Here is an 18,886-nt window from a genome sequence, read left to right as displayed (position 1 = left end):
GGTTCAGAAAAGGCAAATGTAGTATCATAAGAAGAAATCTCTGATTCCTATCCCAATAGTTGCTAATAATAGCTTGATTTTCTAAAGTCACATGCTTTATTTCAGCTTCAGATTTCTCATTTGTAAAATGTGGGGAATAAGAGCTACTTCATGGCTTTGTTACAGGATCAGAAAAAATATATATTAGAACACCTGGCAGAGTGCCTAGATGCACTTGATAAATGGTACCTACAATTATTATAAATAATTAAAAACATTAATAGCAGTTATGTACAGGTAGTCAAGCTATCAGGCTAAAACGTTTTTAACTGAGATTCAGTTCAGTTGACATCTCTTCCAGGAAGCCTTCCTTGATCTCCCAGGCAGTATTAGAAGCCACCTTGGCTTTCCATAGTCCCTGTCCCTGGCCTTCCCTGGGACTGATGAGTTGGTGGTATCATGCTTTACTTGCCTGTCTCCTCACCAGATTGGGACTTCCTTGAGGGTTTCACCCAGCTGTCTTCTTCCCATCTAGCTGAGAGCCTGGCACACAGATGTCATTCATAAATATGTACTGACTTATTTAATTCTCTTCATTTTACTCTCCAAATTTTCCATAATGGGAAAGATGACTTTTATAATTACAAATTTTCTATAAAGAGCCCATAACTGACTATAGAGGTAGGTGAAGGTGGAAGAGGCTGAGCTGGGTGGCAGGGGGATGCCGGATGGAAAGCAGGGGAGGAAGATAAGATCAGAGTGGTGGTAACCTATATCTAGACAAAGAGCCAGGAGATGAGGTCTCAGGTTGGAGCCTCAGCACCCTCCAGGCCTGAATCATTATGTTACTGACATGGGGCCTGAACTCAGAAAGGAGCAGCTGCTGCTTACTTACTGGCAGAGGGAGACAGAACCCAGTCTAAAGCAGTGTTCTTCCCCTGAAACTCTTCCACAAAACTCTTCCGCACAATTTTGAAAAGGCAGTTTTTTGCAGCTTGGAGGAAAAAAGCAGAGCGGAAAGAATGGGTGACCATGGAGATGCTGAGCAACTAAGAGAAAGACAACGCTGCTGACATCCAGGGAGAGGTGAGGGTGGTTCACGTGGGTAGAATTTGAGGGGACTGCAGAGCAATCAAGTGGAAGTGCTCAGCAGACAGGTGAACATTTCGGAAGGAGGTAATCCAGACTGGGTAAAGGGATCAAGTGCAGAGAGGTGACGACAGAGAAAGTCTTCCAGCTGAGAGGTGACAGAACCCCTGGGCTGGCTCTGAGTGGTCTTCTAGCCTCTAAAGGCAGTCCCTGCCTGGGGTCACAGCTCTGTGAGGGAGCTCCTCCTGCAGCAGCCATCCGTTAGGCCTGGCTCTGTCCTAGTCCTAATACTGAATTAATTTCCTCTCCTCCCATCCCCCCCCCAGTCGTCCCTGTGTCTACGTGCATCTCTCCTTTCCGGGCCAGACGCCCCATTGCCTTCGGCCTTTTCTCATGGCACAGTTCTGCTTGCCTCCTTACTGCCCCCCTCTGCACAGATTCTAAGAGCTCAGTCTACTCAGAAGGTAGCATCTGCAATTGCCCTCTGTGGTCCAGAAGGATCTGACTGGCACAGAGGACGCAACTGCCACGTATTCACTTGGGACACCAGCTTTGTACTGATGTGGCTGACATCAGGCCATTTCTTGGGCAGCCAAATTTTGTTAAGGGTCCCTCTGCAGCCCTAACCCTTCCACCCTCTCTGGCACTAAGTGGCCTGTTCTCCTGCTTTACATGACTAGACCAGGGCCTGCCCTATGTCACACCACCTGACAAATATGGGTACTTTTGGCCAAGTGCAGCGCTTGCTCTCAGGGGACAGTGGTTTGGCCTGAAAAGGGAGATAATAATGGGGAGGCAGTCCCTGAGGTGACTTGAAACAGTGCTCAGGGATTTCCTTATGGCATGGGGGAAGCTGACCCAACTACAGGACAGGAACATGGGATTAGTTCCAGTGAGTTGTGAGTGGAAGTAAAGGGTCCTACTTCCAGGCTGAGCAGTTAGCTGCAGATGCAAGGCCCTTCAGAGCACTCTCTCCTCTCTGTAAGCAAGCAGCAGTATTTCAGAGGGTGGCTGCTCTGCCAGTCAGGTCCCTGAGGACCTAGGATGAGCACAACCCCCCTCTGCTGACGTTCATGTGTAGCATGAGGTAAAAATGAATCTTTGCTGTTTTAAGCCTCCGAAATTTTGGGTTGTTACAATACCATGACCTAGTTTATCCTGACTGCTACACAGACAATGGTATTTTGAATGGAACCTTAGAAACCACTTAGTCACAATGTTTTCATAAAGGTAAACTGATCTTCAAGAGGGGAAGCGCTCACCCGAGGTCACCCAGTCAGTGAGTGGGGGAGCTGGGATCACAACCCCTGTCTTGTCTGTCTTAGTCCGGTGACCTAAGTGCTCTTACTCAAGACACAGAGAATATGTGCCACTAGGTGGGACATGTCACTCTTAATCATCTCAAAGCACTTCGGCCAGTTTGCCAATGAGAGACTCCACGATGCTGGAAAGAGCTCAAGACTGAGAGTCAGAAACCAAGCCTTCCAGTTCCAGTCCTGCCAGTGAACCTACTATATGACCCCCTGTCCAAGTCTTAGTTACAGTTTTGACAGTAACTCACTCTGGGACCAAATGCAAGTCACACCACATCCCTGGAGTCCAGTCTCCCCAGAAGGAAAAGAAGTCATTTGATTTAGGTTTCAGAGATTTAAAATGTGCTGTGCCCACAGCACAGCCTTCAGGGAGGTTACCTGGGGGGTAGGGACAGTCCGGTGGGCGGGGCACTGGGCCACCTCTCCTTCAACAAGAACAGCTCTCTTTTCCTCTGACTTATTTGTTTAGACTTCGATAAGATTTCCCATCACCAGACTTGATGACTTCTCAGGTCCCTGCCAGCTCTGAGATTTGTGATTCTAGTTCTTGGATTCTGCCAAGCACTTTCTGAGATATAATTGGGTGGCTGAGAGGAGCAGAAGGCAGCCTGTTTTCAGAAGGTTCAAAAGTCTGGTTGAGAAGATCAAATGAAGATGGAGATTGTTTTGGCTCAGATTCCATACAAGGCTCTCTGGAGTGTGTGTGGAGGGAAGAGGTCAGGGAATAGCTCTAGAAGGAGTGATGATGGGAAAGGATTACTTGATGAGGCTAAAGAATACATGAGGCCTGAGGAAATAGTACTTAGGCTGAGATTTATGTCTCGCTGTCCTTCCTCCTATGAAAAGGAGCTGGAAGGTTCATTACCTCAAAAACTGAATTTGAAAGTCCTCAGAAGACAGAAGTGGCCCAGGCCTCTTCCTGGTCAGGAAGAGGGGCGGCTTCCTATTCTTGATGAGAGTGGGGGTTGGATTTCAATTTAAATAGACAAGAATCCCCTAAGGAGAAGTGGCCCTTAGTGTGGAGCCTGACACAATTTAATGAGTGAAAGACCAAATGCAGCATGGAGTGCCCACAGGCCTTCTCCTTTCTTTGAGACTTACCTTGGCCTCAGAAGTCCTTAAGAGCTTCATCACCTCCCCTTCTCGAGCATAATCCAAGGGTGTGTGTCCCATTTCATTCCTCTGCAGGGGGTTAGCTCCTGGCAGGAGGAGAAGGAGAAATAGAGCCTCTATGAGTGATCAGTGGGCTCTCAGCCTTCCCTCAGAGGTGGCTTGTGCCTTGATTTCAGTGTAAGGAATGCCCACAGAAATATGGAGCAACAGAAACCTAAGAGATTGAAATACATGTTAAGCTACTCTGAGAGAGGAGTTCTCAGTCCTCTCCGACACAGTGGTCAGGGTACTGAGGCTCCTACATGGGCATGCACACGTGCAGAAACACACCACCCATGCAGAGAGGTGCCACCTATGGCACACAGATATGCTATACACACACACAGGTGTGCTGTGCATACAAAAATACACACAGCCAAACATGCTAAAAAATACACCAAACACGCACATAGATTAATACACCCCAACACCAATGCGTTATTCATTAAAATGCCCGCATTATCAAATTCGTTTGTACACAGATGAATATTCATTCATCAAAATCATATAAAAATCTAAAGCACAGAATATACGAAATAACCGTGAAAAGGCCCCCTTCTTTCTGCTCTCTGCCTCTCCCTCTCCTTTAATGCTCTCTTCCTTCTGGACACTTCCTGCCTACCAGAGTCAGCTGAGTCCTCTGGTCATCATCAGCAACCTGGCTGTGCCAGCCCTCACCGGTGCTACTTGTTGGTGAGTTTGTGCACTCAGGCAGGCATGTCCTCCAATCATTAGTTCCTATGATTTGAATACAAAGAACTTTAAGTATAACAAAAAGAAGAGGCTTGCTGGGGGCCATGCATCTACCTTCTTTCACTTTTAAGTGCCGGCAGCTGATGAGCCCTGAATAAAGTGTCCACTTGGTGCAAAGCCTTGTGGACAGGCAGTCGTGGAGGAAAGGCTACTCTAACCCCCATGCTATCAGAATCTCCTTCCCAAAGCCTAGGTCTGAGCACCTCACTCTCCTCTTCAAAAACTGTCCATTCAATTTGCCAAATCTTGAATGAGTGGGGCCTGGGAACATGGAAGACTCAGATCTGGTCCTGCTCTAAAAGCACTTCTCTCAAGAACTATGTGTTAAATGGAACATTAAGGTAGTGGTCAACTAGTATTCCTTGATCTTCTTTTTTGCTAGGGAAGTGTTGTCTAGAAGTAAAGAAGGGTTAAGACACAGTCCCTGCCACAGGATATAATAAGTTGGCTGGGGACACTAAATACACAGGTAAGGCTGTGTCACCACGAGGCCTGGCTCGGGGGGATGTCCAGCCACTGTTTGTTGATGGACAGTAAAAATCAGTGTTTCTCAATCCCAGGCTGAGGAAACATTTATATCATGATATAAAATCATTCCTATTGAAACTCTCTGCTTCTTTTTTTTTTTTTTTTTGCGGTATGCGGGCCTCTCACTGTTGTGGCCTCTCCCGTTGCGGAGCACAGGCTCCGGATGCGCAGGCTCAGCGGCCATGGCTCACGGGCCCAGCCGCTCCGTGGCATGTGGGATCTTCCCGGACCAGGGCACGAACCCGTGTCCCCTGCATCAGCAGGCGGACTCTCAACCACTGCGCCACCAGGGAAGCCCAACTCTCTGCTTCTTAAAGGACTATATACTTACCGACAATGGCAAACATTCATTAAGCATTTACAAGTGGCTGTCTGCCTGGGCTGCAAAGAAGAGGTGTGGGAGGATGAGGGGAAAGGAACAGAGAGCAGAAAGTATGATCCAGGCCAAGGAAACTTACTGTCAATAAGAAAAATTAATACTTTTATATACGATCCTATTTTCTAATAGAAATCTGGTATAAAATATTAATATAAATAATCTTTACTACAATATAATTCACATACCATTTAAAGTATACAATTCAAAAAAATAAATATACAATTCAGTGGTTTTAAATGCACTTACAACATCACACATCATCAGCACTATCTAATTCCAGATCACTTTCATCATCCTGAAAGGAAACCCCGTCACCATTATCAGAGACACTCCTCATTGCCCTCAACCCCAGCAACCATTAGCCTACTTTCTGTTCCTGTATTTGCCTACACTTGACATTTCATATAAATGGCATCATACAACATGTGGTCTTTTCAGTCTGGCTTTTTAAATTTAGCATGTTTTCAAGGTTCATCCATGTTGCAGCACATGTCCTTCATGCTACAACATGAATGTAGGAATATAGCACGTACTTCTTTCTTTTATGGTTGAATAATATTCCATTCTATGGACGTACCCCATTTTGTTTACCTATTCACCAGCTGATGAACATTTGAGTTGTTCCCCCCTTTTGGCTATTATGAATATGCTGCTACGAACATCTGTGTACAAGTCTTTGCATGGACGTATGTTTTCATGTCTCGGGTATATATCTAGAAGTGGTGATGATAATAAGAATAATAGCCACGGGTATTTACTTACTATGTGCTAGGCACGGCGCTCTGTACTTTATATACGTTATATCATTAAATCCTTACAACCATCCTGAGGGGCAGGAATTAAATTACCATGCTACAGACATGGAAACTGGGCTCAGAGGAGTGAGACAACTAGCCAAGGTCACAAAGTCATTTGTTTGGAGCAGGAGTCGAACTCTGGTCGACTACAATTCTCCACACTCCCACCAGGACAGCCATGACACACCACTGGTGAAAAATCATTCTGTGGTTTTTTACTGTTTACAGGATAAAATACAACCTTCCTAATAAGGAGGGTGCCTGGGTTCTTCCTAACTAGCAGGCAAGTCCTCAGATGCTCAGCTGGAGCCTCATTTTTTCTTTCAATTCTGTTGGTGCTTACTGGGCACTGTGTATCAGGGCCCTGTATATAGGAAGATGGGGGACTGCCAAAGCCAATGAAGAGTTTTCTTTTTTACATTTCTTGACCACTCTGTAGAAACTGATACCTTGGCCACTCTCTCCTTTGAGTTCTAAAAACCACTTTTCAGGTTTTCCTCACACCCTGTGACTGTTCCTTCTCTCTTCTGCAGGCTCCTCTTCCTGTCTTTAAGATGAGGTCGGGCTTCCCTGGTGGCGCGGTGGATAAGAATCTGCCTGCCAATGCAGGGGACACGGGTTCGATCCCTGGTCTGGGAAGATCCCACATGCTGTGGAGCAACTAAGCCCGTGCGCCACAACTACTGAGCCTGCACTCTAGAGTTCGCAATCCACAACTACTGAAGCCCGCACGCCTAGAGCCCATGCTCCACAACAAGGGAAGACACCGCAATGAGAAGCCTGTGCACTGCAACAGAGTAGCCCCCGCTCGCTGCAACTAGAGAAAGCCCGCGCTCAGCAACGAAGACCCAACACAGCCAAAAATTAAAAAAAAAAAAAAAAAAAAAAAGATTAGGTGCCATCTAGAGTTCGAGTCTAGGCACAATTCCAGCTCTCCAGAAGCTAACGGGGACCAGAGGTGACCATGCAACTACAACTCAGGCCAAGTGTGATCAGTGTGCTGAAGGAGGGACAGCAGGACTGTGGAGGCTCAGGAAGGAACACAGCGCTAAGGGGCTTGTTCGCCTGGCCCAGTTTTCCCAGCCCAGCCCTGTTCTCTCTGGTGCTCAGCACTGAGAACTCGACAGGCAGTGGCAGACATCATCTTCCTCTTTCCCAAAGCTCCTGGACCACAGTTAGGGAGGGCCGAAAGAGAGCTACAGTCATGCAGTGGAAAGGCCTCTCCTTTCTCAGGTAGCCTCAGGGGGAGCTCTGTCACTAAATATGGGCTAGAGTGGAAGGGGGATGAGGGAGAGACCTCTGGAAGGGAAAGAAGAGAACAAAGAGAAAAGATAAATGGTTAAGAGAGGAAAAAAAAATTGGGAGAGAGAAGGGGAGGGGGAGAGGAAGAGAGGTGAGAGAAGAAGATAGTGGAAGACCAGAGGGTGAGATTAGAAGCTTCAAACAAGTGCTGTCAGTGATCTATATTTGCTTACAGAATGAAAAATGTGTGCCATAAACATGGGCCACTGAGTAGTTTCTAGTAGGAGTCATGTCACTTCTCATAAAGGATGGGATGGGGATAGGTAGGGCATCTCTGCACCGGGGCCAGCCAGCACAGGGATGCCTTTTAAAGCAGGGCTGGGCCTGTCACCAGCCCAGGAGGCTCTCAGCTAGGCCCCACCCCAGCCACCCCGAGCGGGAAAGCCAGCCAGGCTCCCCAAGGTTCTGGAGCCTCAGGGCAGCACGGCTGCTCCCACTTTAGGAAGGCTGAGGCAGGGGCATCATGGATAATGTCCATCTAATATTAGTCCCCCAGCCCCTGCACCCTCGCTCTGATGCTCTGGCTTGACTAATTGCTGTAATAATTGATGGAACCTGACTTCCACAACTGATCGATTTCACCTCCACGACCAACGGCCACAAACCATTACACTCCAATAAATAACCACGTTGGGCCTCACCCGCCTGCCCTCTCCAGGGGCATCAGGATGGCCCATGCCCTGGCCTGACCTCCCCTTGCCTCCCACCCAGGGCCCCTCCGGGCCAAGCAGCTGGTCTAGAGGGTCAGGCTTCTGGAAGTAAGTCAGAGGGCTGGGCGGAGGTGGGGAGCGCTAATCGCAGGCCATCCGTCACCTCCCACTGGCTGTCTGGGGCTCAGGCCAACACCTGGAGCACCCCAGGCAGTATAGTGCAGGACCCCTCCCCTCCTCTTCCTGCTTCAGATTAGTGTGTCCCAGCTTATAATATTTGATAAACAGCAGATTGGCTCCCTGGCAGCACTGCTGCGGCTGCGCCTGCCCCCTACAGCTGTGGAAGGTCACTCATTGGGGAAATATGTTTCTGTCAGTGGTATTGAAAAAAGTTTAGTGGAGTGACAGGCCTCAATTTTTCAAATTTTATTAACTCCATCCACTTAACCATTTGTCTTGAATTCCTTCAGATTCTGGGGGATCTGTCAATAGGGCTCGGGCCAGGAAAGTAGGATGGGGGTGGATGGTCCTGGACCGGTCCTGGCTGGTGCCAGTGACAGGCTTGGGTCTCAACACCCAGGGCAGGATAAGGCAGTGGAAATGGTATTCATGGGAGAGGAGGCCTGGCCCACGGGGGCTCAGGGAGCCTGCTGCTCTTCTCTGGTACAGCACCTGCTTTAGGTTTGACATAATCATAGGCTTTCTGAGTGGAAAAAGACCTTAATGATGAGCTCTTCCAATTCCTTAAGAAGAGACTCTCCTCTACTACATTCGAAACAGGTGGGTCATTCTGGCTTCCATGAACATGCCCAGAACCCAGTCCCAAGCTCATGGCCTACCAAGGGGTTCCTGCCACTAAACTGAGGGAAGATTCTTTTCACATGAGCCCCAACCTCTCTCTCCAACCTCACTCCCACCTTGGACTTCCTGTAAACACCTGTTCATCTTTTAAGACTCAGTTCAGGCTTCTTCTCCAGGAAATCTTCCTTGTTTCCCTACCACCCCAGGCTTGGTACCATCCTTTGTGCTCCCACAGGCCCATCTGCTTCTATCTTACTACACTGATCCCTGTGTTAAAACAGTCTGTCTCCATCCAAGACTGAGAACCCTCAGAAGTCAGGGACCATGGCTGATCCACTGCTATATCCTGACTACCCAGCACAGAACAGGTGTTCAATGAGATTTACCAAATGAACGGACTTCTTTCCATGTGCTATCTTCTGAGGGCACACACAACATGGCTGTTCTTCCTGACCCAGAAAAGCCCTTCTCACAGCAAGTGTGTGACCATGTTCTTTGCTCCTGTGGGCCAAAGCCCCCAGTCTCTTTGCTGGTTCTAGACACCTCTTTGTCTGGGTGACAGATCAGGTCAGGTCAGGCTCCGACACCCTCAGTGCTCTGTGGGTGGGAAGTGGTGAGGAAGTGGTTGGAGAGAGGCCCACTTGCCCTTCCTGGGGAGAGTGCTAAAATCAGAGTGGGAGATGGGATTCAGATCTTCTCCGTGCTGACAGCAAGCCTAAGGTGGGGAGGGGAGGAGGCATGTTACTCCCTCCTCCCTTGACACCACTCTGTTCTGGCCCTCTGCTATCTCTGTGACTATCTAAGAAGATGATGCGTATGAGACAGCTTAAAAAAACCCCAGTAACTGTCCTATACAAATGTGTGAGGCTATATTATCAATAATATTGACATGCTCACCCACTCCCTCCCACCCCCCACAGTTCTATCAGCCGTTGGGGCCTTCTAGTGACCCAGATCTACCACCACTGCAGTTTCCATGATTCACCCCTTCCCCTAACTGCAGCTGGCTCCCTGCCCCCTAAAAGGGCACACAGCCTGGGAGCCAGTAGGGATGGGGATCACCACTCCCTGGCTGTATGACTGGGGTCCTGCTTCATTTCTCTGGTGGTAATGACTGCTGCCCTGCCTACCTCTAGGGGTTCTGTTTGAACTAAATAAGATAAAAAGCTTGAAAACTATTGGTGGGGAGAAAGATTGTACTGGCTGTACAATGCTCTTTGTAATAACTTCTGCATTCACTCTTCCTTTCCATTTTTACTGCTGGCTCCTTTAGCACCTTCATCCTGATTTTCACTATTTTAACAGTCTGTTTACTATTTCCAATTAGAAGGTTTTGTTGAATATAAGGGAAATCTTTCTCATGATCAGAGACATCAATATGGAGCCATCCATTCTTTTTGGTTGCGAGCTCCCCATCAAGGAAGCGCTCCAAGAGAGACAGGACGACCACATGAGAGATGCCGTGCACCTGTCCCATCTCCACACTCACCTTCACTCACCTCCACACTGTTGTCTGGGACACTCCTCATGCCTGGAACCCCACTCCTTGTCTCCCTGACTATCCAGACCCTACCCCCTTTTCAAGGGCCCTTCTCTGGGAAGCCTCCTCGCCCTTCCAGTTCTCAATGCTCATCATCTATGCGCTCCTATTATCCTCCCACTCCTCCCTTTTCTGGGAGTCCATCTCTGTTTAATCTTCAGAGTTAGTCTGTGTGTAGCTCCTCAGGTCAGAGATGGACTGATTCTTCTGTGTGTTCCCAGAGGCTGAAGGTGAGAGAGAGGAGCCCTGTCCAGAATGCTGCAGGCAGCACAGCAGCACTGGGAACAGAGCTGAGGTTCCTGAGCTTTTCCCCTAAACCAACCACTGAGCATTCTCAACAGAATGCATACACCCGCGTACATGTGCACCTGCAGATCAGCCTCCCTGGTAACCGAGAACATTTACTGAGTTCTTATTATGTGCCATACCCTGTGCCAACTACTTCCTTCTATTTAATTCTTAATAAGAATTTGATGAAGAAAGCAGGAGAGGTATAATTTTTTTCCATTTCACAGATAACTGAGTCCAGTGGAAGAGCAAGGTGAAAGGAGACCGGCTAACATTTGTTGGGTGTTACGGCCTTTATATACAGTTTTCATCATACAAAGACTGAGAAAACAGAAGCGGGGAGAACTGAAATAATCTGCCCACAGTCATGGGACTTATTATACTATTTTTCTCTTTTGTATATGTTTGAAATTTTCCATAATAAAAAAAATTTTTTTTTAAAGAAGACAGGTCTGGTTTTCCACCACACAGTGCTACCTTCCAAAGGCCTGATGACTCAAAAAGAGCTAAAAATCATCTTTCCTCTTCCCTTCCAATGTGCTCAGATGATCCAAAACCAAGATGGGGGTGGGGCGGGTCTCCAGAGGCAGGTTTGGGACAGGCAGGTTTGGGACAGACAGCTTTGTAGAAGGGTATGAAATGGAACTCCTTTTCCTCCCATTCAGGGCTCCCCTGTCTGGGGTGACAGGGGAGCCCCCAAACAGGTCATTTAGAAGTCCTAGCTGGCCCCCAGAATGTCATTTGGAAGTCCTAATTCTCTGACACACACAGTCTGGTTGGGAACCCTTACCTTCAGGGAGGTGGATTTCTAAAATTCATGGAACAGAGAGCTACTGCCTCATGGCTCCATCATTAAAATTCACTGAGTACTGACTTTGGGCCAGGAGCTGGGCACGCAGTGGAATCAAACTTGTTCTTGCCCTGGGGGAGAACCCAGACTGGTAGGAGACAGACAGGTACAGAAACAATGACAATATAGTGTGGTGTCAGGATGAGAAGAGGATGATGAATCCCTCCCCCGACTCAGAGGGAGCCATACACAGTGTAGCTGGGGAGATGGAAAAAAGAGCACCAGCTTTAGAGCAGAAGGTGCTATAATAAGAACTAAGGGGAAAAAAGACTGGAGAAAGCCTGGAGAGGGGTAAGTCAGAGCTCAAGGTCATGGAGAATGAGTGGGAGAGTGTAAGCTAGAACCCAGGCCTTCCAGTCCAGGGCTCTTTCTGCTTGCCTCGAGCCCTACCCCATGAGCTTTCAGTTCCAGCACTGACCAGAGGGACTAGACTACACTGGGTTTTCACCATTCTCTTCAGTGTGTCAAACGCCTCTTTGCCTACCACTCAGACCCAACATTCTGCAAAGACCAGCTCCATCTCCCCTGCCTTGAAGCCTTCTCAGACCACTGCAGCCTACATGGACAACTTCCTCCTTTGAAGCCCTAGAGTACTTATCTGATCACACACTTTTCACCCATATGTGTCTTGTCTCCAGAAGCAGATGCATTACTAAAGGGATGCTTTGTGAAGGCCTAGAAAAGGAAATGGTGATGATCCCTAGGCATCAGGATGGGTTCACAGAAACCCAGTCATGCCAGACTAACCTCATTTCCTTTCTTCACCAGGATTACATGTGTTTGCTTAAGCAGGTACAGTTAGGGCATATGTAGACTTCTTCAGACATGTGTTGGGGTGTCTCAGGACAACACTGAGGACACAATGCAGAAATGTGTGCTCCATGTCACTACAGGGTGGAGGGTTAGTCAGTGACTGGTGGACTAACCAGACCCAAGCGGCAGGGTGGAGTGACTGACAGATCAGAGGTGAAGAAAAAGCAAGTTTCCAGTGGCAGCAAAAAGGCTTGGTCCTGGTTCAGCATGTTGACCCCTGACATGGGGATGGCCTGTTCATCATATCTATGGATGTCAGATTAGGGTGGGAAGAGTACCAAATACATGTGTGGAAGATGGACATTAAGAGCTAAAACACATGAGATGAAAATTAATGGAGATAAATGGGAAGTCATGGGTTTTGGATGACAGACAAAGTGGAGACTGTTCTGGGAAGAGTGATCAAGATAAGAAAGGGTTTAGAAGCCAAGTGAGAAACACGGTTTAAGGAATTGGAGGTTTAGGCTGGAGGAAAGATAGCTCAGGAGAACATGCCTGAATTTTCAGGTATTTGAAGGGCCATCATGTGGAACAGGAATTAGATTTATTCTACATGAACCCAACAGTAAAATTAAGACCCTTGGAAGCAGATTTTGGCTCAATATTAGAAAATTCTAACCATCAGAAAATCCAAAGATAGAATGTGAGCAGCCTCAGGAACAAATGAGTTCCCCAGCACTGGAAGTGTTCAAGCTCTGAATGGGTAACAATGTGGTAGGTCTGCTACCTACACATCAGTTGACAGAGGTTTTTTTTTTCGAGATTGTTAATTTGTGTTTATTCATTCATTCAGAGATATCTTTGGAGAGCCTTCTATGCATCTGGCACCATGCCGGTGCCAGGGACAGAAAGGTGAATAAGAAGACACTGTCCTTGCTCTCAGGGAGCTCTTGATCCTGCTGAAAGCAGATGGACAAGTTTATTTCAATAGTATCTTATGCCTTGATTACAGGCCTCAGGACAGGGAAGGCTGACTTCAGCTCAGGTTAATTCAAAGAGTTCCTATGGAAATTCAAACACACGTTTGGTTACTAAAGGTCATAGTTTAATCAAGGCCAAATCATTTGTGTAAACCAACTACTGGCTGTGGGAATAGAAGTGTACACTGAAGCACAATTTGTGAATTTTTGTGCATGGTATTTTGCTCTTACAGTCCAAATTGGTCTTTGGCTGGGACTTGTTTATGTATCTACAGATTGTCTTACAAGTGGCTGTGGTGTCAGGGCAAAGTGATTTAGCCAGCGGGGCTACCCAACTTTCCATTTCTTACCCACCCTATGGGGACTGCTTCAGCACAGACATAAACATGCTCCTGCTGTTACCTTATTGCACTCATCACATGGGGAGGCTAGAAGGCTTGATTCAGGGATATGATTGGATTTTAAATCCCAGTCTCCCAGGATTTTAATTACTGGTCTGGGGCAGCAGGGCTAGGCACTGGCTGCCTTTGGATGGAGGAGGTCGATACGCCACTCCACAACATATTGAGCCACAATGCCTGAAGACTCTATTTCTCTATTTAATCATCTTTTGCAAAATTTACAGTGGAACAGGAGGGATCAATACTGAATTTATCACATTCTCTTGTAAATATGAGCCAGGAAAGAGTTCCAGGCAGTTTGTTACTGAATGGGAGGGAACACGTCTGTGTATAGCTGGGCATTAGGAAATGAGACAAAATCCATACTTCTTGGCATAAGCTACAGATGCTCAGCCAGTCTCTAAAAGCCTGAAGACAAGTTCAATGGGAAGAACACTGATCCATTCATTCATGTGATCAACCAACCAACATTCCAGAGCACCTATTTTATGCTGAACCCTGTATACTCTCCAGGAACATAACTGAAGCTCTGCTCTTGAGATCATAATCACAGATACCACAGTGGCTCTGCCACTTACTAGTGGTGGAGCTTGGGCAAGTTACTTAACAGCCTAATGCCTTTGAGTATGCATATGGAAAATGTAGGTAATAAGAGTATTAAACTTGCAAAGATATTTTAAGTACTGAAAGAGAGAAAAGCCTTAGTCTAGAGCTTGGTACAAAGTAAGAACTCAATAAATGACAGCTATTGTTATTTTTACTACAATTACCATTATTAAGCATTCCTTCCTATAATATTTCTCACTAATGGTGTATGTGTAGAGATGGAGGTGTCGAGGAGGGAGCCAGCCACCCCAACTCTTTAGCAGATGGAAGGGAGACTGAGTGGCCTTCCACAGGTTAGAGACCTACTCAGGGCTACTGGCAGCAGAATCAGAGGAACAGAAGGAAGAGGATATATGAGGAGACACATGCTAAGCTCTGTTTTTTCAAACTTCAGTTGTAATCTTTAAAGCAATAAAATTCCCTGGCGGTCCAGCGGTAGGGGCTCCATGCTTCCAATGCAGGGGGCAGGGGTTCAATCCCTGGTTGGGGAACTAAGACCCCACATGCCACGCGGCTCGGCCAAAAATAAGCTTCCTAAAATTGCTGTGGGGTAACAGAGTGAGAAGTGATTCACTTCAGGTAGGCAAACCAGGAAAAGTGAAAAGACGAGACATAAATGAGTTGGCTCTTGAAGGCTAAGTAGGGGTTTGATAGGTGGTGAAGTGGGGAAAGGGCATCCCAGGCACAGAAAAGTGAATGAGCAAAGGTTTGGAGGCAGGAAAGACTCCATGCCAGGGAATGAGTAGTTGAATGGGCCTATGGCAGAGACAGTTCCTGTGTCCCCAGGCCCACCTGGCTGCAGGCATGCCCCTGGTAAGCCTATCAAGCTCTGGTCCCAATCCTGAAGCAAACAACTGTCCCCTGCCCCGCTTGGAGATAGGGTGGTAGAAGATTCCTGGTGGACTGCAGAAAGACTTGCAGGCTGGGTTAGGCATGTGAGCTTAACTCACAAACATTAGAAATTACTGAAGGTTTCAAAACAGGGGAGTGGTAGGGTTTTGCAGGGTACAGGTTTGGAAAGGAGCCTAGAGGTAGGGAGACCAACAAAAAGTCTCTTACAATAGTCCAGGTGAGAGTGATGAAGTCTGAACTAGGATAGTGGGGACAGAGGAGAGAGGATAAACTTGAGAGAAAACTCTAAGAAAGATGGGCTTGGTGGAAAGTGAGGGTGAAGTCATCAGACACTTATAAACACTTTCTTGTTTGGGTGACCAGTAATGATGATGCCATTCACCAACTAGGGAATACAGAAGAAAGTATGAGGAGGGCTGCGTTTGGATACATTGAGCATGAGATGTCTACAGAATATGAAGCATCAGCAGAGCTACTAGAGACATGAAAATGCCTGATGTGTTCTAAGGAAGGCAAATATGCAGGTTGGTCTGGTTAGAAAAGAGGTGATACAAGAGCATGGAAATGAACTTCAAACATATCGAATATTTCACATACAGAGTTAGGTGAGGAAAAGGGCAAAAGCAAAAACTCCTGCCAAAGATTTCTGTTCAAGGCAAACCTAAGGTAGGGGTTTTCTAGATGAGGGATAATGCTCTGAATAGCATGTGACATATACGTTGGAAGTATGGGGATCCTTAGTTCATTTTCATTTGGGGCAAGTTTCCTGTATGTTGTGGGCTTTCAGTAGGCCAGCCCCTGTGCTCCCTACAATCCAGCACAGACTATGCTCAGAAGTGGCAGCAGGCTCTGTGACCAGAAAGCAGCTGGGAGCAATTGTCAGTAAGGAGGGAGAGACTCTGGATAAAGCAGAGTTCAAAGTGAACTATAATAAGAGCCTGGGTCCCCGGGCTTCAGCGCCCCTCCTCCCCTTCCTGCAAATGACAGCTGAGACCAAGGCAGCCAAGCCTGGGGTCTGGGCTGAATTTAGCAGTCATAATTATACTGCTGACGTCTGGGGCAGAGCCACAGTCTCTGCAGAAGGCAGCAGCTTTTGTTCGTGCGCTAAAAGCACACCATCTTCAAACATGCTAATCGCATGTCTGCTTCCATCTAACAACACTGAAGGAGGCTGAGGAAAGGGCACACAATGCCCACACATCTGGCTAATTCAGTTACGAGGCCAATCAATCTTGATGGGTTGTCTATAAAATACCAACCACCCCAAAGGACTGAGCTGACCAGATGTTTAAGCTTCTGTTGACCAATCCCAGCCTAATGTCCATAGCAGGGAAGAGGGGGTTATCAAGAGATGGCTTAGGCTTCCACTCACATGTCTATTCCCAAAGCTAAGTAAAGCCTTCTGCTTGAATGAGAAGTACCAGCACGTCAGAGTGGTGGCTGAGCCAGGCTAACTGGAATGAAGTACACTCAAATATACAGACTTTCACTCTGACCTTAAAGGAAGACAGGAGGCCCTATTTACAGTTGTCTTTGAGAAGAGCGACAGAAACAGAAACCGATGAAATAGTTTTGCTAACTGCACTTCCCAGAATGGAGAGAATCAGGAATACAGAGGCAAGTATCTTTAACTATGATATTAAATGCCACAGGCTGCAGTTCTGGGCACAGGAACTGTTCACCACTGATGTCTATTTTTCAACCCCCCATCAAGGTTGAAAGGAATTACTCATCTCCCTCATAAAACTGTTGCCAAAAAAATCTGAAACAAACAAACAAAAAACCAGGAGCCACTGCCAAACGGACTCTTCCAGTTAATACTCCTTCCTTCATACCCAACCACAGTCACCAGGCAATAGTCACTGAAAGTATAAGTGGAAGGGTAGTGGGGAGATTAGGAAAAGGAGAAGACGGGGAATAGACTTGAAATCTATACCAAGAGGACCATTTTCAACCCAGAGCTTCTTGCTGGTGCTAATGATTCCACTGTTTCTCAAAAGTGCTTTTCCCTAATTAATTCTAAGGACTTTACCAAGTCTGTCTCAGAGTTGAAGCTTCATGACAAACCAGATGGATGGACTTGGGTAAAGGAAACCTCCAACTTTTTAGAAAGTGGTGAGAGAGAAGCACATTAAAAATGAGGGTTTATTGTGATAGCCCATGCCCAGAACAGTACCTGGCACTCAGTGGGAATTTAATAAATATTTGCTGACTGAATAATTATGCCCTAGTTATGATGCAACTGAGCTATGTTCCTTCAATGTGTTTGTCAGGAGAGGCCTCCTGTAGTCCCTGGTAATAATGCTGAACAAAATCACTCACAGAGATCCGGGGCATCTTCTCTCAGCCTGAACGAGAAGGGATGAAGTGGTATTGGGAGGTAAGGGTATGGACCTCATTACCACCCACACCCAGAAACCTCTTCTTCCTCTGCCCATGGCTGTAGTAACCAATGATGCTGACCAATCCTGCCCCCTTTGGATTCTTTTCTACTTTGATTTATATGATACACAATACCTAAATCTTTGTCTCCTTTGCAGGTTCCTGTCCATTCTTCTATCCCAAGTCATGGGTGACACCCAAGGCTGAGTCCTCAGCCCCTGTCCCTTTCTCTCTGTATCCATTCTCCTTTAAAAAGAAATAGTTCCAATTTGCACAAACTATCCCAGTGGTTCTCAGTCCTGGCTGTGCATTTAGGACTATATGAGAAGTATTAAAACCATATCAATCCAAAATGGGAGAAAATATCTGCAATATATATCACAGATAAATAGCTAATATTCTTAACATACAAAGAACTTTTAAAAATCAAGAGGAAAACAAAGACCAAAAGTCCTAGAGAAAAATGGGCAAAAGACATGAATAGGCAATTGACAAATGGAGAAAAAATGACTCTTAAACATTTGAAATGATGCTCACTTCAGTCATAATAAGAGAATCAAACTAAAACTATACCAAAATACTGTATCTCACCTATTAGACTGGCAAAAATTCAAAAGCTTGGCAATATACGATGTTGACAAGGCTGTGAGAAAACAGCCACTTTCATACATTACTAGTGGGAATGCAAAATGGCACAACTTCTATGGAGGAGAAATTTGCAATATTAACCAAGGGCATACATTTATCCTTTGACCCAGCAATACCACTTCTAGAACTTTACTGTAGAGACGCACCTCCCACAGTCCCCAAATGTATGTGGCAAGAGGTTATTCACATAGCATTATTTGTAATTGTAAAATAATGGAAATCAAGCATAGGATATATAGCACATACACACAATGGGTTACTATGCAGCTGTAAAAAATAAGGAAGATTTCTGTGAAATGATACCGAGTGAATTTTAGGAAATATGGTTAAGTAAAAAAAAGCAAACTTCAGAAGAGCATATATAGTATGCTTTTATGTAGGAAAAAGGAGAAATAAGAAAACACACATATATTTGCTTATACGAAGAAATACAGGAAGAATAAACCAGAAAACAATCAAAACTGGTTATCTACAAGGGCTCAGGGCTTACTAAGGAGAGCAGAAAAAAGTTGAAAGGGACGCAGGAGGGAGTTTTACTTCTCTGAGTATACCTTTTTGTACAGTTTTTAGAAAAACGTTAATGTTCTACATGTTCAAACAACAAAATTAAAACAAGGAGAGGTAGAGGAGAAAAATCCTAAAACTGAAAGAATATTGAAAAAATTAACCCAACTGTATTTCAAACGAACAACATAAACACCCTGAAGGGTTAAAACACCCACCTAAGTAACTGAGGAACCAGTATTTGACTATATACCCTTAGCCTTGGATGGAGTAGCTGTGAGAACTGTAAACAAATTCTGACCTGAACTCTTTTAGTAGTTTGTTTCCTATAGTGGTTTA

The 18,886-nt window shown here is 46.1% G+C and overlaps 1 protein-coding gene across 3 annotated transcripts in view; it reads right to left on the bottom strand.

Annotated features, from left to right (window-relative positions):
• The window catches only part of CLPB (ClpB family mitochondrial disaggregase), a 163,118-nt gene that overhangs the window by 53,546 nt on the left and 90,686 nt on the right, over positions 1-18,886 (bottom strand). For all 3 annotated transcript variants that reach the window (XM_073808531.1, XM_033862370.2, XM_033862374.2), the window contains one exon: positions 3,483-3,580. In XM_073808531.1, the coding sequence (XP_073664632.1) occupies positions 3,483-3,580 (98 nt within the window). The remainder of the gene's footprint in view (positions 1-3,482; positions 3,581-18,886) is intronic.

This window comes from Tursiops truncatus, chromosome 8 (assembly GCF_011762595.2).
Source record: "Tursiops truncatus isolate mTurTru1 chromosome 8, mTurTru1.mat.Y, whole genome shotgun sequence".
NCBI lineage: Eukaryota > Metazoa > Chordata > Mammalia > Artiodactyla > Delphinidae > Tursiops > Tursiops truncatus.
The sequence above is the reverse complement of the archived record's forward strand: the minus strand, read 5'-3'. Positions and strand labels throughout refer to the sequence as shown.